The following is a 27886-nucleotide window of genomic DNA, read 5'->3' as shown; positions in this document are numbered from 1 at the left end:
ATACGAATCTCTTAGATGCGAAGTGGCCATTGACCCCTAAATAGGAGACAATATGCATGTAAAAGCAGTATTTACGAAGGGTTCGATACATATATGTATGACATGGCGATATTTGGGGACGCAAGTTACATCTAGAAACATGTCACAGCAAACTAACTTACTATTAGCAGCTCTCCAGCATAGAGAACATTAACTTGCGGGCCTCCAGTGGCTGGTGCCGCGCAAACAAAAGAACACCCAAACCAATAGTTACTGTAGCCGAAAATAGGTAACCTCGACTCGCCCCGAGACATCGTCCCAGCATGAAAACACTAGATAGAATTCACCCAGACCCAATCAACGATACGTAGACCCGAATTCACCAAGAGTACAAAACCCACTTCCTCTCCCCCTTAATAAACACAGCATATCTCCGACAGCAAATGCCATCCCACACCATCCACCATCAGCGACACTTAACATTTGAGAACAATCCATACCTGCCCAACATTCAACATGGACAGTCGGCCATGTCAGTCAAATCGGCCATGTCCGCCATGTCAACATCGTCCTCAACAGTCATCAAGGAATCCATCGCTTTCTTGAGTTTATCTTCCTCCTTCCTTAAATTGAGGCGGCGCTTTTGGCGCTCGGGGTCTTCGACCATGAGTTCCACGCAGCGCTCGGAAGCTAGGTATAAGGTGTATACTGCGTTAGCGATTTAATTACATAGAGTGGATAGAATGTAGCGTCCAATCATGGCCGTCACTCCTAAAGGTGATTTGGTAAGTTGGGAAGATATATGCGTTAGTATACGTACCGTTATCATCCAATATTCCAAGTTCTTTAATGATGGTAGGTCGTAGTTCTTGGTCGCATTTGAAAAACAACTTCGTGTGGACGCTTTGGCAGAGTGTGTCAACAAAGCGAGAGCTTGCGACATCGTAGTACGCCCTGGAAATCTGCGTGGGGATAATACAGCATTAGTTCAGTACTATTACATATATCGGGTGGGAGGAGGAACGGGGCTAGATAATCGCACGGCCATGATTTCAATTTCCTTAGCGTATTCATCCTCCCCCATGTGGGCATCGGAGATTCCGCTTGGGGCAACTCTTCTTCCACCTTCTATACAATCTCCGCCCTCCAAAAATAAAGTTACCCGGACTGATTTGCGTTTCGTTCTTAGAGAATCTAGAGCTTCCCTCTGGGCGCTCTGAAAGGTGGCAGTGGCCATGGTGAAAGGCTTCATCTGTTCAGCCTGATAGAATTCATTGGCGAGACGGAGGTGAGGATTCTTTAAAGTTTGCAGAAAATTGGGAATAATCTCCCTCAGTTTCCCATACAACGCTGTACGCTGGTACGAAGAAAACACAATGTTCAATTGACCTATGAGGAAAGCTTCGATCAACTCATAACTAGCAGTGAGGAACTCTTTCATGGGTTGCTCCCAATGCATAACACTCAGCTTGTTCATTACTTCAACGGCAAGGGGGTTTGCAAGCCCAGGAACCCCAGAAGCATAGGTGTCGCTGCTGATCTCCCTAACCTCTTCAAGCCTGAAAGTTTTGACGGGGCCTATCGCTTTAGGTCAGCAATAATAAAATGAAAGGATAAAACATTACTGCTGACCACTAAAATAATACTAACCTTTAAATCTACCAAAGCATTCAGTTGAATATGCCTTTAGACTAGCCATCAAGGGGGGAGGCATATACCTCTTGACGCCGCCTTGAGGCTCCGCTGTGTCTGCTTTACGTTTGTTGGGAGACGGACGGCTCTCAGTGATTTCGCAATCATTCTCTTCATCACTTCTTGTTGCAACTTCGCCTGGTCGATTCGCCGCTGCCTCCCTGGCAGGGAACTTTTCAACTAAAGCTGACAGCCGCATCGCAGGTCGAGTCACCAACAAGCTGTACTGGAAATCGGTAGCAATCTTCATCCACTGCTTTTGGAGGGGGTAATCTGAGCCCGGTGACCCACCGTTCATGTGGACATGTATGGCGTTATTGAATTCATTCAATTTATCCGACAAAATAAATTGAATATTGGCTGAGGGGGGATCAGGAAGGGTCATTAGCTCCCTTTCGACTTCTTCTGCTCGAGTTTTGATTTGTTCCCTAATACAAGGCAAACTGAGCTCAATTTGCTGTTTCAAAAGCTTCGACAGCGCCATTTGCAAGTTCCGCGTGCCAAATCTTGTGCTGTACTCAACAAGCTCACTTCTCCATGGCCCGGCACTAAAAAACTCCTCCTCCTCCTCCCGGGCTTGGGCATGCTCAACCTGCGAATTGGGGTTATTGTGAACAACATAGTAGCCATGGCCAACAGTGAACTTTTCACCCCGAAGGATCTCCTCCCATTGGTTGTAGCCTTCACCGTACCCTACACGATCTGGCTTTGTGAGAACCCCCAGCGTCCTAGCAGTGGCCCCAACCTCTCTGATTATCCTTGCAGCACTGGAATTAGTTGCATCATCAGTCATAGGAAGGGTCAACAAGACAGTACAGCTGCTTGTTGAGATGTATTGCTTGACAAGATTTTCAACAATAGTTACCAAGTATTTTTCCTCTTCAACCTCAGCAACATTGATAACACCAGGTAGATCGTAGAAGGAGAGGTTGGGGAAGTGGGGAGCAGAAATATCCAGGCGAACGACATTGGGGGAGAACTTGACTTGAGTGGTTTCATCTGTTCCCGTGTTTTGACCAGGGATGTAGTTCTCGTGAGACGTCGATGGATTGAGCGTGGCTAGTTGGGCCCATTTTAGTGCATCTTGTACACCGACTTTGTCGGTTAGGTTCACGAAGGGAATAATCTCGGGCTCCTGCTCAACCCAAGGCCCTAAGTCTTTGCTTTTCCCTCCACGCTTGATCAACTGGGTGCTGTAAATGTACTTTTTCATCAAGAATATTTTGCAGGACCACGGCCCATCCAGTTGGTCTGAGAGATTGATCTCCAAGGGACAGCGAGTACAACAGCCGGCACTCCTAGGGACCTTTATCTCGCTCATACCTTCAATGAGCGAGCTTTTTCCAGTGCTCTGGTCTCCCACAACACAGATTTTTGGGAGGGGGAGTTTATGGTTTTCAATCCCCAGATGGCGAAGGTCTTGGATCTTCTTCACTAGGGCTTTCATTGTCCTAGATATCACATCAATGGAGTTGTTTCCCTTCCCAATCGGCTGATTGCTATCACTGTCTGACTCGATATCTACGTGTAAATTAGAATCGCACAAGTGCAGCACGAAATATGAATCTCATACCCGAGGAATCAGGAACATGGTTCCTGAAAGGAACCTGGTGTTGGCCCATGATAGCATGTATCACCCAGAAAAACTGTGATAAAGGAACGGTGGATATGAGTATGCGAAATGAGGTGGGAAAATTGGTAAGTCAAGGCTATAGAGTCGGTTCGGGGAAATTCTTGCGTGGGCTAATTCTTAGGAACTTTGCAGGAAGCGAAACAGAATTGACGGAGTAAAAGTAAATAATGGAGCAATAGTTCCGGCACAGTGAGTCTGCTTGTCCTCTCTCTAGCCTGGTAGAAAGAAGACAGGCGTTCAAGAGGGTGCTCTTTGAGACGAGTTTAGAGAAGAGAAGCAAAGTTCGGCGGAGGCTGCCTTTTAACGATACAACACTTCAGGGACAGAAGTGAATGAGAAAAGAAAGCAACAGAAATACGTAAGCCCACTGCCATTGGCCAGTGCTGTGGGATAAAAGAAAACAGTGGTATCCCAGAGTGTTGTGTTCCTGGATACTGAATTTGGGGATATCTTCACCGTTCGTTGTCATGTTAGGGACCTGCTTTGCTGGCGTACATAGGCTATGTCCTGGCAGAGATATCTCCAGAAACAGGTCGAAGTGAATTCCACAATAAATCCGACATAATTGAAAGTCTTGCATGTAAACAATCTACACTGTGCATCAAGAAGGACCTGGATAGGTCGCATGCTTCCCCTAACAATACAGAGGAGAAAGAAAATTGATGTCGAAAATTGCCAACCTTGGAACTCCAGCTGGATCACGGGATTTCTGGCATTGCCCTAGCGGGGAAACGACAAACAAATCAGTCTCAGGTCGAACATTGGAACCTCGCTCCGAACACATCATACTCTGTTTCATAGAACTACAGGAAGACAGGAGAGGGAACAGCGGGCAGTGGCAAGTCCTTTTGACCATAACAGTGTTGGTGATCCCAGTTAGTTTATGTCCATAACTACATGCCTTTCTTCTTATTGTGGCTTGAATTTCTTTCATCTCTTCCCCCTTGTGTATTGCTCCCCCGTTTGTCTTGAAACTATTTCTTTCGTCGCAATTGTACCTGGCCCTCCACTAACTATTGAAGCCCTGCAGAGCCAGTTCCCAGCCTTGAGAAAGAACCTGCTACCCACGCCCATCCCGATATACTTGAAATCTTTCTCCATGCTCCAAGTCCCTCTGAGAGAATCTGAAATGGCTTCTACGAAGGCCGTCATCCTTGTACGCAATGGTCCCATATACGGTGCTGGAATTCGGCTGATAAAAGTCTGTTAGGTTGGCGGACCTTCGAGAGGCACCAGGTTTAGACCTTTATCACTTGATGTTCCAAAGGTAGATAAGATAGATCATCTCCAGCTGCCAGCAACATGCAACCTGCAATGCACGGAGCTGGATGAGAACTTTACTGACAGGATCCTTATGATTGCGCCCTTTAGCCCTTATTTGAAGTCGCCGGTCATCCCATCATCTGGCACTGCCTGAGAGCTGTTGCCAAGGTCCCCGGTATTCGAGAAGTTATTCTTGTAGGGTACTACGACGAAACCGTTTTCCGGGATTTCATCAAAGACTCCGCCAAAGAATTCCCCAAGTTCCGTATCCAATATCTTCGGGAATATCAGGCCTTGGGTACCGCAGGAGGTCTCTACCATTTTCGCGATGCTATATTGAAGGGCAACCCTGACCGCTTTTTCGTCCTCAATGCAGATGTCTGCTGCTCATTCCCGCTGGGGGAGATGCTCAAGCTATTCGAAGAAAAGGATGCCGAAGCTGTTATATTGGGAACTCGAGTGAGCAATGATACTGCCACCAACTTTGGCTGCATCGTGTCCGACAGCCATTCCAAGCGTGTATTACACTACGTAGAAAAACCGGAGTCCCATATCTCCAACCTAATCAACTGTGGTGTTTACCTCTTCACCACTGAATGCATCTTCCCTTCCATCCGCAGTGCAATCAAGCGACGTACCGCGCGGCCCCGCCTCCTCTCTTACCCGTCTTCCGACAATCTCGATTCCTACCACATCGTCAACCAGGATGAAGAGGGCGAAAAACCTGAAGTCCTCCGGCTCGAACAAGACATCCTATCCGACCTTGCAGATAGCAACCGCTTCTTCGTGCACGAGACCAAAGATTTCTGGCGCCAAATTAAAACCGCCGGCTCCGCCGTGCCTGCTAATGCTCTCTACCTACAAAAAGCGTTCCAGTCACAATCTGAGGAAATCGCCCCACCCTCTGCGAACATTGTACCTCCAGTTTACATTCACCCAACGGCCACCGTCGACCCATCCGCTAAGCTGGGGCCCAATGTTTCGATTGGAGCTCGCGCAGTCATTGGTGCTGGTGTCCGCATCAAGGAATCTATCGTCCTCGAAGATGTAGAGATCAAACACGACGCATGTGTCCTGTACTCGATAATCGGGTGGAGCAGTCGGGTGGGCGCGTGGGCACGGGTGGAAGGCACGCCAATACCTGCCGGGAGCCATTCGACAACGATCATCAAAAATGGTGTAAAGGTTCAGAGCATTACGATTTTGGGTAAGGAGTGTGGAGTTGGGGATGAGGTCCGGGTGCAGAATTGTGTCTGCTTGCCATATAAGGAGTTGAAAAGGGTATGTATGATATGATATTTCCCTTCTCCTTTTTTGCTCCTTTCGTAAGTTTCTTTGAGAACAGACATGCCAACGAGCTAACGAAATATTTCTCGATGTGTAGGATGTCGCGAATGAGGTCATCATGTAGAGTGATCTAACCAGTGCAATTTCTGATCTTGTCATCTATGTCCTGTTTTTTACGGCCGTCCATATATTTCCTCTCCGTTCTAGATAAATATTTTTGAGCCAGCGTGGAGACATGCGAGAGGTTTCTTTTTCGTTTTTCTCCTTTATTGAATGAGATATGTTTTTCGTTCTATCATCTTAAATCTTCCGTAAATGACATATATATAACCCGCCTCTGGTTGGAATCCTGTCGACATCTGACATGTATTCCGACAGGGTGAATCGGCATTCCGGAGCTTCCTTCGTATTCGCAGTTAGCTCTCGGCAAACTCTCGCCACCTCCTTTTCAACTTCCATACCTCCTCATCTCGGCATTTTACAGGAGGGGGTGGTATTGGTTCTAGACCGACGACGTTATGATGCTTGAGGTAGAATATTTAAACATCCCAACCTACCCAGCCGGTCTCACAGGCCTTATTTAATTGTGAATAACCGTTAACAATAGCACTTTGGAGCTCAAGCCGCATTGTGTTCTATTGCGCGTGGGAACTATTCCTACAAATATTGTTTTTCTTCAACTTCACACTAGAACCGTCTCAACAACGGAACCAAGTCCTTATAACCTCTATCCACACCTTTCGCAGAAGCAGAGAGACAGTATGCTCTCTACCCTTAACCGCCTCTCCAACTCCCTCCCTTCCGCCGCGCGACTCCCAACCCCAAGAACCTCCGCTCTTCTCCTCTTCAGCATCCTCCCGCTCGCCGCCCCAGCAGCGTGTTTGCTCTACCTCCGCCTCACCACAGTCCGATACATAACTTCTTCAACAGGCCGCTACCGCCGCCCTCCAACAGCGGACAAATCCAAATCCAGCGCCCCATCATCTTCAACCTCGTCGACTCCACCCCACCTACCCCTACCCCCACTTACCCTCCCGGCTCACCTCACCACCTCTCCGGCTCACACAATCATTTACGAGCGTGTAACCAGTCTCCCCATCCCCCTCTCATCCCTCAACAGCGCCGCCTCAACCCCAGCCACCACCACGACCACCACCACCCCGGCCCTCCTGACAACCTACCTCCGCACAACAATGAAAGTTTTCAGTCGCACGCCGCAGGCATACGTGATTCGTTCGGCTCTGAAGGGGAACCCCGCCCACGCTACGTTCGATGACGCCTGCATTGATGCGTTGGAGTTCGTGCCTGGTGATAGGGTTAATGGGGCGTACGTGGTTACGTATCGTGGGGAGGGCCCGTCGCAGGATGGGAGTGGGAGCAGGGGCGGGAAGAACTCGGCAGGTTGGTGCGAGAGAGTGGAGATGAGACTGGAGACACCGGCGGGGTATACGGGCCCCGGACAGGATGTGGAGGGGGTTATCGTTGTGGGTGTTGAGGGGGTAGGGGAAGGAGAACAGGAGGGTATTTTGCTTGTTAATGAGACGTGGATGTGGAGAGGACAGGCGGAGAAACCGGTTATGTTGGAGAGAGTGATTGGGAGGTGGCTGCATGGGCTTTTTGCTGGGTGGCTGGTTGTTAAAGGGACGCGGGCCATTACGGTGTGATTGATGGGTATGTTATCTATATACCCTCAGTTCTTCACCACTTTGCATATAATCAAACAAGCACAGGAAGAAATTCATTTTTATTCAAATGGCGGTGCAAATAATTCATTCCAGTGCACCACCACAGTTACACATATTCATTGCACGAATCAGTTATAATAAACCCGCCCCTTCTCCCTGGCTCCTATCACATACCGCACACAACTTCCTCATCGCTCACTCTCATCCACTCTCCCAGGTTGAGTACTGTACTACGTGATCATCTTGCGTACTTGGGGATCAAATTGAGGTGTCATACGATTCGTATGGACTGGTCTGATATTATACCTCATACCCACGAGGACATGCAACAGGGCTCCACCAACAACCACTCCATCAACAGTGCGTCAAGACATTGCTCCGTGAAGCCCTATCTCCAAACGTTGGCTTGTGGTCGGACCCACTGGTACGGACAATAGCTGAGCAGGTGTGAATGGAAGGGGCGTAGACGGCAAGGAGCGGAGAACCTATCCCCTGGATAACTACTAGTATGCAGGCCAATGCCTAGATTCCAGGGCCTGCTATGTTTGCATATGGACATCTGCCGGCGTCGATGTTATCAACCGTCATATAGGAATTCATTGTACTAAGATGTGGTGCCCACTGACGGCTAACGCAAGGGTGCGCCGTATTGTTGAAGGGGTACGGAACCTCGTACTTATTTTTGCTAATGATTGCTCAACCGAGCAGTTTTTTGCGCCGGAGAGGATCATTCCTGTCACCGAAGGCTTATTTATACTGACTTCATCCTCCGTATAAATCTTGGTCAATGAGACAAACATTGTTACATTGTGGACGCATTTCTTCTCAGCTTTTGCAGATATGCAGTTGAGCTCCTTTCATCTGCAATAATCCACCTTATATGCATCCGACTGTATAGGTCTCGTTCTCTGCCCCTGATATTTCAAACCGAAATCAGCAGAACGCAACTTTTTCTAGTGACAAAAAATGAACCAGGGCAGAAGGGAACCAATCCTCTTCTAGGTGAATTATTTTTCTTTGATGATTTCGTAGGGAATGAGAAGCCAATCACCGTCATTGGGCATACTCAACTCTACTCCCCGGGGCCAGCCTCCCCTGATATATCTTGCGCAGTTCTATATCTTAGTTCTCTCCGAACTACTAGTACAGATCTTTAGCTCTGGATCGACTCTAATATCACACACACCCACCGGGAAACTTGGAAAGTTCCTTGGTCAACCGTCAAGTTGGCGGTGAAAACTCTAACTACTAATCAATAATGAGAGAGATTTATCCCAGAAATTCAAGAAATTTGATCGAACTATTTGTTAGTGAATATTATCGAAGAAAACAACGCTGGCAAATAGAAATTTTGTTTCTGTACCATCTCGCAGGGTCAGCTTCGTTTGTGTTGAGAATATGTCCTCTCATAACAATTAATATTGCCATCCAGCCTAAAATATGCCCAGCATATTTGAACTCGCAGCTCGGCCGAGGTTCAGTTACACCAACCCAAGACTTTCAAGGCCTTTGCCAATTACCCACGGGAGGGTGTTCAATGTGACCGAAATTCGACCCTAATCCTCGTCTATCTGTGTTTGTATCTCCGTCATCCCAACATTGTCCCGTGCTGCCTAGGCCCCTCTCGAGCCGAATGGAAGTGGACTGCATGCTCGATACTTTGTTGGAATACGAACGTATTTCTATCTGGAGGCCTCCATTGACAAACTAGCACGTGTCAAATACGGGAATTAAGAGGTTGCGTTGAGGATTCGCATCCAAAGTCACGGACTGAACATCTAACTACCAATGGCAGCTCACCTCCCCACCCAGGAGACAGGAGTCCGAGAAATCGCCATCTATATATATATATATATATATATATATATATACCGCCCAGCCTAATGCACCCTCCGCGGAGCTCACCACAGTTAAGCAACTGCGCATTTAGGTACTTAACCGTACGTAAACATCGACATGCAGAAGGGGAGACTCCAAATCTCCAGAGCAACACGTCCATGCGAAGTGCCCAGATACCTTCCCAGGTATCTCCTGATTTGGTCCAGAGACCAAGGGCACCCAACGGTCTACTTGCAGGATATACATACATACCTAGGGCTTGCACGACATAAACTACCTCCTTTCCACCCCCGCACGGTTGGGACAGAAAAGCTATCTCTATACTCCGTCACACGGATCCCTAGCAGGATTCCCCCTCTCACAAATCGAGCAGAGCTGAATATAACCGTTCTGGTTACATGTGTAACCCGTCCGTCAGGCTAATGATGACAGACGACCCGACCCCATGGCCGACAGAGGCACAAGCCATGCATCGCTATTGCATATCGCGTGGAATGCCGCTAGACAAGCTAACGGGGTTGGATTTTCAATTTTTATTGCTATGCACTGCGAAGACCGTAATACCAACACTCCCTTGTGCGACATCCTCCGTATCTACTGTACTTCTTCTGCTTCCTCTTCCCCATTTACCATTCGGACATAGTTTGCCCATATAGTACTTCAGTACATCTCACCCACAGGCAGGATTAATTATGAGACAAAACCAGAGCCGAATGGCTAATCCAGTACAAAAAATAAATCTTTTTGTAAAATCATATATATCCAATTTCGAAGGACGGACTGACTAGGAATTATATCCCATCCAACTATATAATTTGCACTGATATACGTACGCACACAAGGAGTAAGGGAAGGGAAGGCATGAAAACGGAGATGGCATAAAACAAATTGACTCTCCAAAATCCACAATGGGGGGGGGGGGGGGGGGGGGGACACACCAATGAAAACAATTCCCGCCCAAAAGGGACTCTGGATTTCGTTGGCGTTAGAATAAGGGCGTGGGGGCATGATGTTTAAACATTAAAATGACAAATCGAAATCGAATCGACTACTAATAGTCCCGGTCTCTCTCTTCTATCTCGTATGGAAAACTAAAGGAATTGGTGAAGAGAGGTTGGTGTGTATACGTCTCCAGACGGGATAAGCCTAATTAAATCCGTTATACATCGCAAACGGTATCACTTTCGGGTGCCATCAAGAGATATCATTTTTTATGATATATGCTCCCGGGCATCAAACCGGGAAAGGAAAAGAGAAATAAAACCCACCTTATTATTTGTCCTCTTACGCACACAGCGTCAGCGTCACATCGGAGTTCGGCTGGCAGTTTCTCGTCTGGCTTCCCCCTGGTGGGACACCATTTTGCCAGAAGACAGTTGGGCACCTGGCATCTGACGCCCAAAGATTCAGTGCATTGGGCTCGAATGGATTGCCAAACACGTTCGACAGATCGTACCAGATCCGGCCGTCGTTGAGGTTATAGGCGTAGATGGTTTGTGCCGCGCCGTTCACCAAGCCACCCGACTCGCGGGTGATCTTAAGAGCAATGCCGCCGCTGACGGGGTCGCGATGGAATTGCTCGCTGTAGCGGCCGCCGTGAGCAGCCAGGTGCTGCTCCGGTCCAATTGAGCTACCAACAGAGTTCAGGAAGACGTCGAAGGGGCAGTTGTTAAATACGATGGCGTTTCCCACCGCATGAACGGCGGGGGCGAGAGCGGCGACGGCGCCGAGGAGTGCGGAGGAGAGACGCATATTGTTTCAAAAGACTGATTGACGATTTTGTGTATTGTTGTGTAAGACGAAGGGTGTTGGGAGGGAGGTGAGGGCAAAAACTCTCTGGTGTCCAAGTCTGAAGATAGGAGATGAACTCCTGAGAGGAAACAGTTGGGGGACGGGGTTGGAATGTACCTTTATACGCTTTCCAGCAGTGCTGCTTGGGCCCAGCTTGTACTAAGCTAATGTCGTATTAGAGAGTAGTAATTCTGTGATACAGCATCATTCCACAGGAATTGAAGAAAATTCGGTTTGTCTTCGTGGCGTTATAACATGTGTCAGAATGGCCAATAAAGAATGCCCCTCTTGGATGATCATGGAATTATGAGCTCCGCAGCGGTGGATATTGGGAAGCCATGCTCAAGATACCCTCGATTTGCCCCAAAATTCAGTAAATCAGCGAGCAGGTATAGATCCCGATATTGACATAGATCAACGCAAGGGCGAATCAACAGGGGGGATGGAGACCTAACTGAGGCAAATGCCCTATCGGCTAGATCATTAATCGAGTTCCGTTCGTATGCACAGGGAAGGAAAGTTGAAATGTCTCAGAGAAGCTGAAGTCAAGCAGCGGTAGTGGCATTTCAGCAATGTCAAATAATTGGGTATTTCGATCTTAGATCAATATCACGCCCTCAAACGCATGTATGACTGAGGGAAGCTCGTGAAAAGCTCGGGTTAGATAGATGTGAGCTCCCGCGACCTGTGGAAGGGACCTGTGGAACCAATTGGCTGAGGCCATCTTGGAACACGCTGGCACCCATCTCATAATGCTTTATCCCTCACAAGCTGTGCTGCGCTTTTCGTGCTCCAGCAACCCCGCTATCAAAAATTTCTGTCAGCTTGCCCTATCAGAACGGTGGTGTGCAAAAATTCTGAGCCAGTGAGCTGGCTGCAGTCAAAGCTGGAGACTGCCGGATGTCAAGGCATTGTGCATTGTGCAAACATGCTCTGACACCAAACCCGTCAAAAACGAGGAATATCATTTTCTATTTTCAACCCTTCGTGCAATACGGGCCATTGCCTGAGATACGACGGCTCTACGGCCGATGATCAGCAGTCAGTTGGAGATTGGACATGTCTTAGTGTCAAGTCCCCGAAGCTGCAGGCTGACCAGCGTGTCTTAAAATACGAGGCCAACGGCTGTTGTCGAAAGCAGAGTTCTTTCAGGCCGAAGAATTCCAGAGCTTGCCCGCATGCAGGACCGCCGATCCCATGAGCTCAGAGGCGTTTTTGATCCTTGCTTGGCAGTGTCTGGGCGATGGCTGGTGCCAGCCGAGCGCCATCCCGCCGCCAGATCTGGTGGTTGATGCTTGATGCACGTCAGAGAGGGTGGCTGCTGAGCTGATGCGATGAACGCAGCGAAGCCATTTGGAATCTGTTGGGTCTGGCGATGAGGAGAATGCGGAATGAACCGCCAAGCAGGCTGGTCTCTCATCAGTGGGAGCTATGAAGGTGACCGAAGGCATGATCGGTCAGCGTTGCTTTATCCTCTAACCTCAGATAGCCAGCTCATCAGTGGATCTGCGCACATTTGCTGCATCGCACTTGTTTTCGAAACTGCTTTGGAGCCTTAGTAGTGAACTACGCTACCCAGTCATGTTACCTATTCTGGTAGGCCAGGAGCATGAGTAACTAGTACCAGTAGCCATCCTAAGAGACTCGTGTGTGAGAGAAAGAGAGAGGAGAAAAAGAGAGAGAAAAAATTTGTTTGCCCACTCACATTCACCCACCTCTTTTAACCTCGGATTGTGTATTCGCGTAATGACTGCTTGAACTTGATATATTGGATTGGGATTGCCAATGTCTTGAGATCCCAAGGCAAATGACGAACCAATATATAGTCCTTTGCGAATCATGAATATTTCGGATGCAATAGTTACCGATGAAAACTGAACATGCAACCCAGACAGGAAAAGAGCACAACGAAAACCAAAAGCAAAAGTTGAAGGAAAAGAAAAAGAAAAAACCTAAGGGAAAAAAAAAAAAAAAAAAAAACCCGTATATCAAACTTGTTAACTTATTTACAGAAAATCTCTGACGATATACGCCCGCGTCATAACGTATCCCGATATTTAATTATCTAATGGAGAGTTCCCTTTCTGACTACCAGAGCCTAAAGGGAAAACCCAAAAGTCCACCCGTGGACTCATATACAACTGACAAGTACAAAAAGGAAGTATTGTACAGGTTCATCCATAGAACAACGTCTTGGGCCCAAATACCAAGAACAGCCCATCACAATAGTATAAACAAAGTGGAAGCCTCCAGACACCCGTTTAGGCGTTAAATGCCACGCTCCTCCTCTTTCCCTGCAGCGCCCGCGCGGCATCGTCATTGGGCTGCGCATCGCCAAATCCACAGCCACCGTCACGTTCCTGCGCGACGACGGGACCGGCGCAAACACCAGAGTTGAACCCGCAGCAGCCAGACGCGCAGTCTGCATCGCTTGTGCATGGGCCTGTGATGAATTGTGTTCCGGGGGAGACTCCGCCTTGCCCTGAGGCACCGGCAACGTTGTTGTTGACGTTATTGCCTCCGTTGTTGCCTTGGGCTCCGTTGTTGCCAGATCCTTGGTCGCGGAAGGCGACAGCTGCGTTATCGTTCGGCTGGGCATCGCCGAACCCGCACCCACCATCACGTTCTTGCGCAACAACGGGACCTGCGCAAACACCAGAGTTAAACCCACAGCATCCAGAAGCGCAGTCAGCGTCGCTTGTGCAAGGGCCTGTGATGAACTGTTTGCCCTGACCGAGGGCAAGGATGAACACTACAGCGAGAATAGATAAAGGTTAGCGATCTGTAGAGGTTCTTGATACAAAGCCTTGATTATTGCCACTCACGGTTGGAAAGGAGGAAAACGGTAAAGAGGCGGCAATTTAAAATAGACTTAGTCATTTTGGAAAAGAGGTGATCGAAATATATGAGATAATGGCAGATTGAGCGGCAAGCTAAGAAGAGGAGGCTTGAAATGGCGAATGAAATGAGGAAATGAAATATAAAACTGCTTGAAAGACTGAGTTAACTATACGGTCCTGTTCGTTCAAGGTGAAATGATGGAAAAGGGACGACATCGTCTCATGCCTCCCTCTTTTATATCTACCAACTCATTGCCATGAGAGCATGAGTCGTATGACTCCCCTGAACTTGAAACCAATCAACCGAGCTTTATGCATTGGAATAAACGCATGAATCAAGAATGCTACCGTCGAAGGTGACAATGAGGAAGAATAAACCTTAGAAACTGCCTCATAACAAGCTCCCTCATCCGAATAACCAGATGGTGCAAGGGGTAATCGGGTTTCAAGGCTGGCTTCAGTTTGACACAGTCCTCCACATGAAGTAGACCGATCTGAGTCCAAGTATACCAGGAGATCAGATGCGGTAGAGGAGTCAAGGCCAAGGACCAGACCGCAGAAACCGACAATGTTCCAGCGACTTCCACAAGGTATCAGCCGCCACCTCCAGGGGCTCTTGGTGAGTTACCGCCTCACTGATTTCACCTATATGCCACGCACTATGCTCATGCTTATCGAGCTTGCACAATCGACGGGTTGAGCGGAGCCAAACACCCGTCCATTATTGTATGTAGTTCTAGCGACTCCAGAAGAACTTAGACTTCGATTTCCGCCAAATATTCGAAGCGCAAAATACAGTTGCCCGAGGAGTTAGAGCTCAGCGAATGGTAAAGTAATCCAGAGAAGAGAACCCGAGTTTGAGGAATTCGAAGTTATGAGGCGCGAATTTCGATGAGTTTCGGGATGACACTCTGGTGAGGGCTTAAGAGTGTGATATTTGATTCGGCGGGGGGATCAGGTTACAAATAAACGCCATTTTCATATTTGCTTTTCCTAAGCCGCTCACAATCAATTCGACACACAAACGCCGGTTGTCACCAAAACTGCAGACTTAAACGCAGCTTCAAGCTGCCAGGCACATTTTTAGTGAGCTGGTTGACAACCGATAATCCGGCTAGAGCTGGTTTCACGAAGCGCAAAGATCAATCCTACCGTGGACGTGCAGTAGTTAGTGGTTACCCTTTAAAAGTACAGTAAGCATTGGAAACAGGCACACAACTCCCCAGACGCTGCTGTTGCTTCATAAAAGCCAGGGGAAGCATCCTCGTACTGGCCGTCCATTCCGCTATGAAAAACCAAGGTGACAAAACCATTTCAGCACACGGGCTTCAAATGAAACCCAAAGAGTTGGAAGTCATGGCGCCGTTCCTGGATTTTTGCTACTACCGTCGTTTTAGTAGTCCGCACGGGAAAAAAAATCAAGACTGTCGACGGAGTTAGCTGAGGACGAGAGACCATCCGATGGTAGACACCAGGGCAAGCGTTGAGTTAGTTACTCCTGAATATGAGGTTCTGGTATTCCGTCTTCCTTGCAGTGGTGTGAACAGCTAAATTGACAGGCAACGTTCGCATGATAATTTCGGTTATACCAGTTGTTAATGACAATTTCAGTGTATAATAACAGATCATTTCAATTATCTTGCATGTAATAGCAGAACTTCTAAAGAATGTTTTTTACTGTCTGTATCATTCCCTCAGTAGCTTCATCAATCTCTAAGTGATATGCTGTCAATAATTTTCATTCAATCTTCAATAACTGATATATATGAGCTCAGAGTGCACTGATAAATTGTCTGTTTTTATCTGATATGATGAATGATGACAGACTGTGCATACAATAAAATGAGTTTTTGATGAATGACATCTGCAACAACTTCAGCATTCATTTTATTATAAAGCTGTAGTATTACACTCTTGTTAACTAAATCAGTTGACAATGACTAAGATATTTATAGAATCTCCACTTTCAGATAAGAAAATTGTAAAATCAATGACTATCATATCAGATTCATTTGAAGACAGATAGAGGTTTTAGTATTTCTTTTCAACATTCACATCATACTGTCACTGAGCTGCAATGATCACAGTTGTATTTTACACGACCTCGCCAATCATGCAGAATTCAACAGACGAAATACCCCGCTAGGAGTTGGCCAAGGAAGCAACTAACTATTAGGCCACTGGGGCAAAAGAGCTCAATCACCACCAGCGCCATGCTGGTAGTAGAGGGGACGAACCAATCCAAACCCCACAACAGAAAGTATGTGGGATGCTGACAAACCCGCCATAGGGGTTAGTTATCATCCATCGCCGACCAACTTTCAGCCAGACGATAACAACATGCTCTGGAAAAGAACAGGAAAGGACGGCGATATCCGCAGCACGACAACCGTGGATGCTAGCCTATGGATTTGTCACTGTGGTGCCGATGACGCCTTCAAATTAGGTCTCATTAAACCGGAAGAACCAGCCCTTTGTGGAGAAAATCTAACTCAGAGGGGAAAGATGGAAATATGTCCAATGCCGTCAAAACCTAACATGACTGTTTTTTTCCCTCTCCAACTATCGCCGCCGAATGGCTTGGTAAGCAAGATAGATTTATAAAGCCATAACAGGAGAACGAGGAGACAGTGTCTCTGTTGTACATTTTAACTCTATTGTGCATGCATATGGGGATTGAAAACCAGTCGCGGTGGCTCTCTCGAAGTGGTGGTGCTTTCACCAATGAGTGATGAAAGGCATCTTTATCATCTTCACACGCCTTTTCGCCGTTGATCTCGTTAATTCTTCGAAAATACTAGGATATAGATTCAATTCAAACACTTCAGCACCTGAACACCTCTCTTCAATATTCTCGATATCCCCTCTTGATACCATGTCCTTCGTCATCGCAGGGAGTGTACCATGGCACGAAGGCGAAAAGAAAATGCACGAGTTGATGCAGTCTCCAGAAGAACTCAATCCCAGCGCTCCTTACTTGAGCCCTGGCGCCGCACATCTGGTGCAGAGAGCGCCGCTAATCGCTCTAGGCACCATTGACAGTCAAGGGCGGCCATGGGCGACTGTATGGGGTGGAGAAGCTGGTCTTGCCGGGCCAGTTGCGCAGTCTATCATTGGTATCAGGAATTTTGTTGATAAGACATATGACCCTGTAGTAGAAGCGCTCTATGGTGGGAAACGCAATGGCGAAGTGGTCAAGGAGGAGGGTAAAGGCCGGTTGATGTCTGGGCTAGCTGTGGACATGGAGGCGAGGAAAAGGGTGAAATTGATGGGGAGAATGGTCGCGGGAAATCTAACTGGGTTGGAGGCAACAGCTCTCGATAAGAAAGGGAATGAACCTATGCATGCTGGTCAAGCCCAGCTCGTTGTTAGAATTGAACAGAGTCTCGGTGAGTTACTGCCATGAGCCTATATATTTGCCCCCTGGGACAGAAACAGCAAGTTAGGAACACTAGTTACACTTCCGCTATTATTTCTTAGGCCTTCCCAGATATTACGGGACCTTTTTTCTTCTGCTAAAGCTTCCCGTTAATAGAGGACATGATTAACATCTCCTGGTGCAATCAAGTAAATACATCTTTGCTAACTTGGATTGATAGGGAATTGCCCGAAATATATTAATCGAAAACAAATCACGCCAGTTGTGCCAAACCCAAAGCTGATATCAAACTCAGCACAACTTTCCCCGGGTGCAATCGAACTTCTTCGCCGGGCTGATTCCTTATTTATATCATCTTACCATGAAGACTCCATGGATACCAACATTCGCGGAGGCCCTCCAGGTTTCGTCCGTGTAGTCTCCAACGATATCAGCGGGGCTGTAATAGCTTACCCAGAGTACTCTGGCAATCGCCTCTACCAAACATTAGGCAATCTGCAGATGACTCCACTTGCAGGTTATGCATTTCCAGATTTTGAAACGGGGGATATCCTCTACTTGACAGGTGCCACGGAAATTCTGGTTGGGAGGGCTGCAGCCGCCCTCCTCCCTCGGTCGAATTTAGCTGTCAAAGTCACGGTAACCAGCGCGAGGTATGTTGAAAATGGCCTTCCATTTCGAGGACAGCCGGGCCAACCGTCTCCATACAACCCGCCGGTACGTTACCTAACCACTGAAAAGGTGGCGCCATCCGTTCAGGTCTCAGACGAGAATTCCACCACAGCGACATTTATAAAAAAGGATATCATCACACCCACCATTGGTCGATTCCGATTCAAGATATCTGATCCCTCGAAAGTCGGAAAGTGGACGCCAGGGCAGTACGCAACCTTTTCTTTTGCCGGCGAACTGGATATGGGATACAGCCACATGAAAGATGATGATCCCACCAGCATCAACGACGACTATATCCGCACTTTCACCGTATCGTCATACCCAGGAAGGGGTATCTCCAACGACGAATTTGAAATTACAGTCAAGAAGCACGGCTCCACTACAAAGCATATGTTCCAATCGAGCGAGCGGAGTGGGGTAGAAGTGCTGCTTAAGGGGTTTGCCGGCGAGTTCAGTTTCAAAGACGGAGCCGAGGGTGCAACCACGCCCCTCGCTTACATTGCTGGTGGGATAGGGATTACTCCGCTCATTGCCCAGCTTCCTGGGATAGATATTTCCAGATTACATCTTTTCTGGTCCGTTTCCGCTCGGGATCTAGGGCTTGTACTTGACACCTTCAAACTCTTTCCAGAGCTGCCCAAATCTACCACTCTCTTCATAACTAGCTCTCAATTTGCAAATAATCCCATTGCCGAAGAAGCAACTTCCTTAGAAGCTATCAATGATTTTGGGGCACAGCACTATCGCCGGCGAATGGAGGCGACTGACCTGGGTGTTGTTCCTGGGGTGGAGGAGTGGTACCTGTGTGCGGGCACTAGTCTGAAGGCTTCAGTGCTGAATTGGCTTGTGGGGAAGAAAGTTATTTATGAAGATTTTAATTACTGAGGCTTCTTTATGCCAAATTTGGTTCGTTTGATATTTTATCCATCTATTGTTGCCCCGTGTCACTGCCTGGCCTTGATCTGTTTCGCTCACGATTTTGCACAAAAACGAAACGTAAATATGGTACTGATGAATTTCAGAGAATGTATATGTTTGTTTCTATATCTTTTGGAGTAAAACAATCCATATTGTTTGTGAAGACACATGTATGATATTATTATTGTTGTTGTTATTATTTGATATCAACCTAGCTATAAAAGTTGCTCAGGGGTTCATCGCATCGAGGCAGGAAGGATGACGTGAACCAGTCTTCTGCCTCGAGCTCAGGAGCATGAATAACTACTAGTCTCCACCACCACAACGGCAGCGCAAAGCAAACAGAACTAATTCCCATGCAATCTACGTATACTTGCCAATATTATCTTGTATCTCAAACTACTTCTCTCCTCTGTCATCAACCGGAATCCGCTGTGTGAAACGACCATACAAGTAATTACCCCTCCCAGCCATGTCATACGAAGGTACGAACAAATTTCTCCACGCCACCGCGGGCAAACTTCTACAAGCAGTGAACAATCCATTTCGTTTCAAAACTATGAGACCAAAGAGCTTACCTATCCCACAGTCGAACATTCTACTACCCCCGCCAACAACAACAACACCAATGATTCATCCAACCCCCACCCCCAGCCCCGCCGCCCTGACCTCTCCTCGTTCTTCGCAACCCTACAAGAAATCACCCCGAACCCCAGCGAGATCCGCACGCGACCATATGCCGTGCCCGTGCCAGGCGACATCAGCGCCGCGTACAGATCGCTCGCGGAGGCCTTAAATGTCATGCGCCATCAAACGGGCGACAACGGGTTCCCGGTGCATGATGGTCGCGACGAGGGTTTGGGAGACGTCGCGGAAAATGAAGATGCAACAGGCGGGGTGGGACTGCTGTCGAGTATGATTGGGCTTTTGTTACGGGAGGCCGAGATGCCGCCAAGGGAGGTGGAGGGGGTTGGAGAGTCGTTTTGTGACGGTATGTTTTATGTTTACCCGTTATTATTAACTACTTGTTATCACGTTCTCCTATACCACATCTCCAGCGTTGTGGTTCTGCTCCCCGTTTCCTCGTTTTCATTCCCCCACCTATTACCATCTCATCTTCGCTAACCCCACACATTCCATACCAGCCCTGGAGCGAGTCCCAACATCCAGCTTGAAACCCTCACAGGCCTGCCCCATTTGCAGCAACCTATTCCTCGACGATCCCTATCCGCTCGTCGTCCGTCTCCCTTGCCACACCTCGCACCTCTTCGATCTCGAATGCGTACGCCCCTGGCTCCGATTACGCGGGACATGTCCTCTTGACCGGACCGATTTTGGCAAGAAGGAGCGTGAGCGCGAGCGCGAGAGAATCGAACGGTTGAAGAAAAAAAGGAGTGGGAATGGAGATGGTGAAGATGAAGACGAGGAATGGGATGGTATGTATGGATGAGTGCCCTGGGTGCCGTGGGATTGGGATGCGAGGGTGAGAAGGGATGGGGGATGATTTCCCGATATTTCGATGTCTAAGGAATGGAAAAGAGGAGAATGTCTACCGTTGCCATGGATTCCTGGGGTTTGGATTTGGATTTTTGAATGTTTATTTGAAATTAAATCCATGCGTGGAGTTAAAATTTGGGTTGGATGTCTCTCATGTGGGCTCTTTTTTTTTCATTATGTCGGCATAGTGCCTAGTGATAAATGAGTTTTCTTCTATTCATTTGTTAATGCTACCCACTTGTATGTGTATGGGAAATCATATGCTCTTGCGCGAATCAAGATTGGACTAATTTCTCCAGATATCTAATTACCCGCGGATGAAGTAAACAAGAATTAAAATGCTCCGCCGATCCCAAAACACCTCATCAAATGCGCCATAAACCAACAGCCCCAAAATAATCCAACATGGACCTTATTTTTTTCGGTCAAAATGTTCACTCCATCATAATCAGCAGCATATTCAAATCGTTCCGACAAACTTCTTTGCCAAAGGTATCGCTCACATATCATCTATCTATTCGACGAGCCTTCAGTTTCCTCAGCTGTCTACGCATCCCTTTTCGTCCGAATCGCCAGCTTCCCTTCGTTGATCACCGCTTCATATCCTTTTTGTTCCAGAACCCCACCTTCATCACTAACAACCTCTCTCGCTTCCAGTTCCTCAATCACCTTTTGATTTTCGCGATTACCCTCGAGCAAAAACTTCAGACATAGCACCGCATGTTCTTTGATGTACGGGTTATGCGCGTCGAAATTCGTGCACGCCAGAATAGTCTCTAAACCGCCGTACTTGCGGATCTGGTTTTGGACTTCCGGGCATTGCCATACGAGCGAGGAGAGGACGAGAACTACCAGCTTCTTTAAGTTGCGCCACTCAAAGTCGGATGGGTCGTCATTGCCTACGGGAGGAGAGTGGGCTCTGGATCCTGGGCTGACAGTTGCCGCATCAGCCGGTTCTTGATCGTTCGGATCGTACGGTCGTTCGACCGCAACAGGAACGTTGCTTGCACCTTGCGCCGCTGTTGCATCTTTTGGCGATTGGGTAGCAGCACGTGAAGCTGCAGTGGCGGCGGAATTGATGGAGCTCAGTGATCCTTTAGGTATACTTCCCTCCAACTCTTTGAGAAGGGTAGTCAGATCGTACACAATCTCCCACTGGACAAGAAGGTTTTTCCAGCCGGTGTTTTCTGTGAGGACGGCGAAGAATTCCAGAAACTGGTAAACTCCTTCATACACACGTTCCATGTCCCAAAGGTTTAGTGGAAAGTCCTCAGGACGTGCATGGCCCGCGCGGATTTGACCTTGGAGATAAATCAGAGCACAAGTTTCAGGGATAATGTTGCCCCGGAATACGGTAAAGATGTAGCGAACTGTAAACACATCAACCTTTGTGACGGGGACAGAGCTTCTGCCAGTGGGTGTCTCAGTTGCTGAGGTGATATTAGGAGGTGAATACTTAGCGCGGAAAATGTGCGTGAGGATTTTAATTACTACAGCCTGGGCGGGCGAGATGATGTCCTTTGCTTGCCCGAAATCCGAATAAGCATGAGACATCAAACCATTCTTAAGCACAGCTTCCATGATTTGAACCATCATCTTAAAGTAAAATTCCTCATCTGGAAGGTCCCAGGCGGCAATGAAAATCAATAGCTCGCGGAGAAGGTTTCTACCAGTCTCCTGGGTAAGAAGGATATGGCAGCGGACCGCCTGCATATTTTTATTCCCCGATCGTTCTCCACCCTTAAGGCCGAAACTATCAACAATACCTGCTTGGATAATCATCGGCAGAGCCTCGATTTCCGCAGGGCCTAGGACGAGAGGAATATCTGTGAGTAAGCCACGTTGCTGGTCCCCAGGTCGACCTGTATAATCGTCGTCATCATCCTCGTCATCTTCTTCCTCGTCAACGCTGCCATCTGCCGCCGCCTCTAGGCTACGCGAGTCATCATCTGGTGGAATACCATTACCATCCATCGACTCGTAATGTAACTCCCCGTTGGCCATGATAGGCGAGGGCTCTTGAAGTCTAGCCATCAACTCGTCTTTCGCTTCCTGTAAGGTCTCTGCAGCTGACTGGGGGGATCGCGACATTGCGGTGTCTTGAGCGGTAACTGGTGCGTCGACCGCGGCTATGGCGCCGTATTCCTTTAAATCTGGCAAATCGGTCCAACACGTCCGTGGATAACCCGTCGTAGCACTCCGATCGATGCTGAGAATCGCCTTTTTCCTGGTCGGCTCCTCTTCGACGAGGGCGGTTCCATCTTCACGGAATCGGTCCTTCAAATCTGCCCAGCCTTCCATTTTGGCTGACAAAATTGCAGTAAGCGCAGCACGGATTTCTGTCACTCGGTCTGGATCCTTACCCATCTGTTGGATTTCTTTAAGATTCCGGCCCAGAAGCTTCTCCATGTGATCCTTTACGTTGGCCAGTAACATCATAGCCGCTTCCTCTTTCGACGATGCCGGTTCTCTGGGAAAAGTTGAAATCGTTTCTAGCAACATATCCTCCGCGTTTCGGTTGTAGATCGTGCGCAAGGGTGGACTAACAAGTCGTACCCCCGCTCTTACAACTGGTGCTACACCTTGTGGGGGGGAGCCGCCAGCATCCAACGGCTGCTCCATAGGTGTTATTATACTTGACTCGCCATTTTGATGATAACCAAAGAGATCAAGCCACAACACAAGTTTCCGATGTTCGTTATGCATGATAAAATTATGGAGGAACTGGAGGCAAGTGATTAGTAGCCGTTTGTAGAGATTAACAACTTTTTGCCATCTTTCTTCATTTCTAGCGTTGCTTTCGCCATCGTAGCCTCTGGCAGTAACTCTGACGCATGTGTCAATTAGCAGCAAGATTCTTTGATCAAAACCCTTCTCAGCAGCCAAGTTTTGTGCCTTCTTCGTCGTCGCAAGTAGATTGCGCGCAATTGTACAAAGATCGTTCAACCGTTCAATATCCTTTACCAGCGAGAAGTAGTTATACGCTATGAGGTTGGAGGACGATTCTTCGCAGTTTCCGGGAGCCGCCAACGATTGTGTTTCGAGAACGGGGATGGCTTTGCTCAAGACGTCGGTGAGGCCTTGCCATATCGCCGGTGAAAAGCCCAGATTCTGCCTATTTTGAAGTTAGCAAGACTCAAACGGTGCATTTTCTTTCTTTCTTTCTTTCTTTTTTTTTTTCAATTACAAGAAATAAAAAATAAAACTACAGAAAATTCCCGCGTTCACAGTGATTGTCCAATCTTCAAGTGGGATTGAATGAGGGACATGCAGAAAAATGGCTTCTTCATACCTTACTTCGCTTTCCTGATGGCTCTTATAAAGAATCTGCTTCCCAGAAAGCAACATATGCTCTAACCGTTTATCATCAATCATACCCCGAGTCTCATAGTGAGTCAAAGTCCCGGCGAGAACCACCCTCAACAGCAGCTCAGCCGGAGTGCACTTTGGCCCACCATCGTTTGCAGAGCGCTCCGCAGCCCCAAAGCTTTGGGCTGTTGACATTTCAGATCTGCGGGAGGATCTATATCCTCAAAAAGAAGAGTAAATATCCCAGCTGCAACCAACCCCCCCAAAAAGAAAGAAGAACAAAAGTTTTCGGGTAAGTTACTTGATGCGAACCGAATTCTTCCAGCAGCTTCGCGGTCTTGGCATCTGAGGAACTAGGTTCTTCCGTTTCCCGGCTTCAAAGAAGAATATATAAAGTGCTCTGCAACAGTTATCAAGTACTATCCGGTGATATTTCCCTAACTGGTTATTTCTGTCTAAATTACATGATCATCACGTATGCCATTCACTGTAGCAAATCATCGACGGAGGTGCAGGGCGTCTCTCAAATTCGCCCAAAACCCGCGATCGTAAATATTCACCACATCCTTTAGGCTCTGTAATCTCATCCATCTTATATCGGCGATCGCGTCCAGGTCCCCGGGCTGCACTATCGAGCTGCATTCCCTAGCTAGAGAAAACCCGACCCTTGGGGGATTTCCATCATCCGTGAATATCAGGGTTTGGTCAACCTGAATTGGCCACGGAACGTAAGGTTCGACGATGTGGGCATCTGGGTGTTTTTGGGGGTATATTTCGCTTTTCCTTGCCTTGAATACAAGTCCATCCGCAATATCATCTCGCCAATCACCCCACTTTGCGCTTTCGTTGGTGGTCATACCGCTCCAGATCAGGTACACATGGTAAAGAAACATGGCAAGCGGCAGCAGTACAGTCAGCATTGCCAGCAAAAAAACTCCTCCAACGACAATATCATCGGCAATTGCATATCCCCATAATTCAAAATACATTCCCCATTCAATTCCCTCCGCCCAGTGCTTAGAGCGCATTGCAGTAGGAAAACTTAGGACTAAGGTGTCCTGTAAATACCGGTCGAGTATCGAGTATCCCAAATATGTTCCATAGGACAGTAGCACAAACATCGACAGCAGGAGTGCTAAAAAGTAGCGGTAATTGTTTTCACCAACGCAATTCATCAACCATACACAATGGTGATCGTGCCTAGAGACACATACATTGCAAATGCTGCAATGCTTACTTCGAGCAGGCTTCAAAGTATGGCAGGTTCGGCAGACATAGCCCGGATGGAACAAGATTCGATCATAGGGATATGATCGCATGTGGTCTTCAATGTTCTCCCGCGTGATAATGGAAGTTGTAAAAACAGAACTATATAAGAGCCAATATGGCAATATAGCAATGACTGGAATGCATAGTTTGTGGAATACCCCGATCCTTGACCAGATGGCGGGAACAAATACAACTTCGGAGCCGACCAGCAGCACAAGGAAGAATATCTACAGCCCCATGAGTAAGTCTGAGAATGAAATTTATTGTTTTTGATAGATACATACCAATATCACAGGATGGTTTTCATACATTAAATAATGTCCAGAACGGCTTCCCCATCGTGAGACCCGGGAGCCAAAAAAGACACCATCGACCAGGCGCAGAAACTTGGGGATATGGATCCAGATGATACGATGCAGCAAGCCAATAGGAGTTTTTCTAAAAAAAAAAAAAAAAAATAAACCCAGCTTAGTAGAATTCGGAGTCGTAATAAAGAGGTACTCATAAAATGAAGTCGAATACCTCACAGCTGGTAGTCTCCCAAACAGAGCAACGAATGTCACGAACGACAAAGCAAACACCACGGCAGCAACAGTTCCCAGTGCTCCCATCTTGTTCGGGGTGCTTGCTCTGTGTCGCGCAGCGAAACAAATCAAATTAACAAAAGGGAAAGCGAGTGGAAATTGTCCAGTCGTTAGGCCCCGACCTTCAAAGGCCCATCTCGAGGCTGGAAAATCTGCTTTTCGTCCTCGAACTCGAGCTGGATTGTTGTAGATAGCCTCGGCTTATCGCCACGTGACTCTCCCGTCATCAATCGCGTCCTATAAAATTGGAAAAGGATGGCAGCAACATACAAGCTTTAGAACTATGCTCGGTGCGTTTAACATAGACGGCTGTTTACAAAAGGCACTTGTCGAATATGACAAGCCCCACTGTGGTCTATTCGGGTGTCTCTAGTACACACGATGTTGGCGGCGTTTTGTTCAAGGACACAAAGTTTTGGCTTTCAAGAACCGTCCCATCAAGGTCATGGATAATACAGCAGATTCAGGTGAGCTTGTCCAGAAATCACTTTATTGCTCTATTACTTATTGTGATATTAACAACTCCCTAGGCCAACGGTGGGAAAGTAGTATTATTAGAGAAAGATGCTGATGTACTTCTTGTGGACCATATGAGAAGGGACAACCCTCCTGGCTCGTTCGTAAACCCTATCATTCTAAAGATATGGCTTTTGTTCACCTAGATAACATGTCGGTAGAACTTCTTTCCAGTATATTGAAAAGTCCATCCGGAGCGGGAAACGGGAGAGCCTAGAAGACCACCGCGCTGGTCCACAAGTTGGGTATTTCCGTCCTGTTGGGTCGACCACCACCCGCCAAAAGAGCTACCGATCCGCCTTTACTGCGAGAGATGATCAAATTCTATATGACTGGGTGAAGCCTTTTGAAGAAAAAGGGGGCCACATAGGAGGAAATAAAATTTACCAGCAACTTTCTGAAAAGGTACTTTTCACCCCGACCCTTTATATACGTCCATACTACAGTTGTTAAGGATGAATAAATTCAGTATTCGCATCATACATTTCAATCATGGCGCGATCGTTACCTAAAGAAAGTCAAAGATCGCCCACGACCTGTCGCCCCGGAACCAACTGTCCCCAAAACTAAAAGAGAACCCAGGACTGACGAACGGCAGCAAGTGGACACATCTAACACTCGAACCCCTCGCTCTGGCAGCAACAGATATAAACATTTTACAGAGGAAGAGAAAGAAGACTTGCTCCGTCATATAAAAGATATTCTTAATATTGATGACGGCAAGGAAGATGAGGCCTGGTCGGCGTATGCCGAAAATGTATGGTGTCTGCAAAAAAAAAAAATGAATCGTGCATTGTTTCCACTTTTCTAACCAAAACTTATGACAGACCGGCAAATCTGTTGCGGAATGGAAATCTTTTTTCCAGGACGTTATTCTGCCAGAATACTGGTCAAGAAAATCTAGAAATACCGCTTCTCATCAGGCTCTACCAGTAGCTCACCATGATATTGCTGCCTCTTCTTCAATTCGCGCGAAATCTCCCGAGAAACAACATAGTGAAAAATACAACCTTATGTCCTTTTCAGAGAGTGGGAGCCAACAAAACTTGACTCCTCTGGACAAACAGCGCATAGATATTAGAAAACGACGACGGAGCGCAACACATCTTCCTGCCACTGAGGGTGAATCTGAAAGCCGGAAACGAAAAACTGTCGAACCCACCGCTCGAGCAACGACATGTCCGTCAGTTGCAAGACAGCAACCTGATAGAGCAATGACTTTTACGGCTTCGCCAACAAACTCTCCCGGCTCATCTATTCGGGAACCGAGCACACATTCAAAATCCCGCTTCCCCTATCCTAGTAATAACGAAAATTCCACCTCCGCAAGCCGCGCCGTATCTACCACCACCACCAACTCAGCATCAGATGACCGCTTTGAAACCGCCCCTCAATTCCGACAAGACACTTTGGAAAGTCATTATCAAACGCCTCCCCAGATCCTAGATCGCCGACACGAGTTCAACGGCTCTCCAACCCCGCAACCAACCCCAATTACTGAAACAAATGCGCATGCTGACGACAATCCCTCATCCTTGCCAAACGACCAGCCCTCCATCGAACGTCTGGATAAATGGATCGCCTCCAAAACCGCTGGTCCCAAGGCTTCCACCGAGCAGCAAGTCCTCGAAGCGCTGGCATGCACCACTATGGATCCCGACCTAGCTGATACCGTTCTCGAAGCAATGGCAACTGGGAAGGGATACCTGACATATTAGGGGCATTTGGAC

General features: G+C 47.6%; 12 protein-coding genes across 12 annotated transcripts; 7 read left to right on the top strand and 5 right to left on the bottom strand.

Annotated features, from left to right (window-relative positions):
• Positions 1 to 490: 490 nt before the first annotated feature.
• On the bottom strand, positions 491 to 3293 carry HCAG_05712 (predicted protein; the record flags this gene model as incomplete). The annotated part of the gene is made up of 6 exons (XM_001538057.1): positions 491 to 669; positions 709 to 750; positions 800 to 941; positions 1022 to 1538; positions 1698 to 3192; positions 3245 to 3293. The coding sequence occupies 6 exons, from the start codon at positions 3291 to 3293 to the stop codon at positions 491 to 493; spliced, it is 2424 nt and encodes an 807-aa protein (XP_001538107.1).
• Positions 3294 to 3966: 673 nt separating this feature from the next.
• On the top strand, positions 3967 to 5978 carry HCAG_05711 (hypothetical protein; the record flags this gene model as incomplete). The annotated part of the gene is made up of 4 exons (XM_001538056.1): positions 3967 to 4179; positions 4335 to 4460; positions 4676 to 5848; positions 5952 to 5978. The coding sequence occupies 4 exons, from the start codon at positions 3967 to 3969 to the stop codon at positions 5976 to 5978; spliced, it is 1539 nt and encodes a 512-aa protein (XP_001538106.1).
• A 637-nt stretch (positions 5979 to 6615) lies between these two features.
• HCAG_05710 (predicted protein) lies at positions 6616 to 7518 on the top strand (the record flags this gene model as incomplete). Its single annotated transcript, XM_001538055.1, has 1 exon — positions 6616 to 7518. The coding sequence occupies one exon, from the start codon at positions 6616 to 6618 to the stop codon at positions 7516 to 7518; it is 903 nt and encodes a 300-aa protein (XP_001538105.1).
• Positions 7519 to 10662: 3144 nt separating this feature from the next.
• HCAG_05709 (conserved hypothetical protein) lies at positions 10663 to 11130 on the bottom strand (the record flags this gene model as incomplete). Its single annotated transcript, XM_001538054.1, has 1 exon — positions 10663 to 11130. One exon carries the CDS (start codon positions 11128 to 11130, stop codon positions 10663 to 10665), a length of 468 nt encoding a protein of 155 aa, XP_001538104.1.
• A 2300-nt stretch (positions 11131 to 13430) lies between these two features.
• Positions 13431 to 14049, bottom strand: HCAG_05708 (predicted protein; the record flags this gene model as incomplete). Its single annotated transcript, XM_001538053.1, has 2 exons — positions 13431 to 13921; positions 13995 to 14049. The coding sequence occupies 2 exons, from the start codon at positions 14047 to 14049 to the stop codon at positions 13431 to 13433; spliced, it is 546 nt and encodes a 181-aa protein (XP_001538103.1).
• Positions 14050 to 14350: 301 nt separating this feature from the next.
• On the top strand, positions 14351 to 16455 carry HCAG_05707 (predicted protein; the record flags this gene model as incomplete). Its single annotated transcript, XM_001538052.1, has 7 exons — positions 14351 to 14365; positions 14523 to 14628; positions 15097 to 15176; positions 15478 to 15496; positions 15965 to 15990; positions 16219 to 16269; positions 16300 to 16455. The coding sequence occupies 7 exons, from the start codon at positions 14351 to 14353 to the stop codon at positions 16453 to 16455; spliced, it is 453 nt and encodes a 150-aa protein (XP_001538102.1).
• Positions 16456 to 16884: 429 nt separating this feature from the next.
• On the top strand, positions 16885 to 18948 carry HCAG_05706 (predicted protein; the record flags this gene model as incomplete). Its single annotated transcript, XM_001538051.1, has 3 exons — positions 16885 to 17398; positions 17609 to 18105; positions 18148 to 18948. 3 exons carry the CDS (start codon positions 16885 to 16887, stop codon positions 18946 to 18948), a joined length of 1812 nt encoding a protein of 603 aa, XP_001538101.1.
• Positions 18949 to 19453: 505 nt separating this feature from the next.
• Positions 19454 to 20431, top strand: HCAG_05705 (conserved hypothetical protein; the record flags this gene model as incomplete). Its single annotated transcript, XM_001538050.1, has 3 exons — positions 19454 to 19466; positions 19571 to 19972; positions 20127 to 20431. 3 exons carry the CDS (start codon positions 19454 to 19456, stop codon positions 20429 to 20431), a joined length of 720 nt encoding a protein of 239 aa, XP_001538100.1.
• A 593-nt stretch (positions 20432 to 21024) lies between these two features.
• Positions 21025 to 23982, bottom strand: HCAG_05704 (conserved hypothetical protein; the record flags this gene model as incomplete). Its single annotated transcript, XM_001538049.1, has 2 exons — positions 21025 to 23593; positions 23771 to 23982. 2 exons carry the CDS (start codon positions 23980 to 23982, stop codon positions 21025 to 21027), a joined length of 2781 nt encoding a protein of 926 aa, XP_001538099.1.
• A 302-nt stretch (positions 23983 to 24284) lies between these two features.
• HCAG_05703 (predicted protein) lies at positions 24285 to 24815 on the bottom strand (the record flags this gene model as incomplete). Its single annotated transcript, XM_001538048.1, has 1 exon — positions 24285 to 24815. The coding sequence occupies one exon, from the start codon at positions 24813 to 24815 to the stop codon at positions 24285 to 24287; it is 531 nt and encodes a 176-aa protein (XP_001538098.1).
• Positions 24816 to 24974: 159 nt separating this feature from the next.
• HCAG_05702 (predicted protein) lies at positions 24975 to 25374 on the top strand (the record flags this gene model as incomplete). Its single annotated transcript, XM_001538047.1, has 3 exons — positions 24975 to 25041; positions 25184 to 25297; positions 25352 to 25374. The coding sequence occupies 3 exons, from the start codon at positions 24975 to 24977 to the stop codon at positions 25372 to 25374; spliced, it is 204 nt and encodes a 67-aa protein (XP_001538097.1).
• Positions 25375 to 25975: 601 nt separating this feature from the next.
• On the top strand, positions 25976 to 27874 carry HCAG_05701 (predicted protein; the record flags this gene model as incomplete). The annotated part of the gene is made up of 5 exons (XM_001538046.1): positions 25976 to 26107; positions 26171 to 26256; positions 26318 to 26561; positions 26755 to 26913; positions 26984 to 27874. The coding sequence occupies 5 exons, from the start codon at positions 25976 to 25978 to the stop codon at positions 27872 to 27874; spliced, it is 1512 nt and encodes a 503-aa protein (XP_001538096.1).
• Between the last annotated feature and the right edge of the window lie 12 nt (positions 27875 to 27886).

Source organism: Histoplasma capsulatum, genomic scaffold (assembly GCF_000149585.1).
Source record: "Histoplasma capsulatum NAm1 scaffold_7 genomic scaffold, whole genome shotgun sequence".
Classification (NCBI taxonomy): domain Eukaryota; kingdom Fungi; phylum Ascomycota; class Eurotiomycetes; order Onygenales; family Ajellomycetaceae; genus Histoplasma; species Histoplasma mississippiense.
Note: the sequence above shows the minus strand (reverse complement) of the source record. Positions and strands in the feature narration are given on the sequence as shown.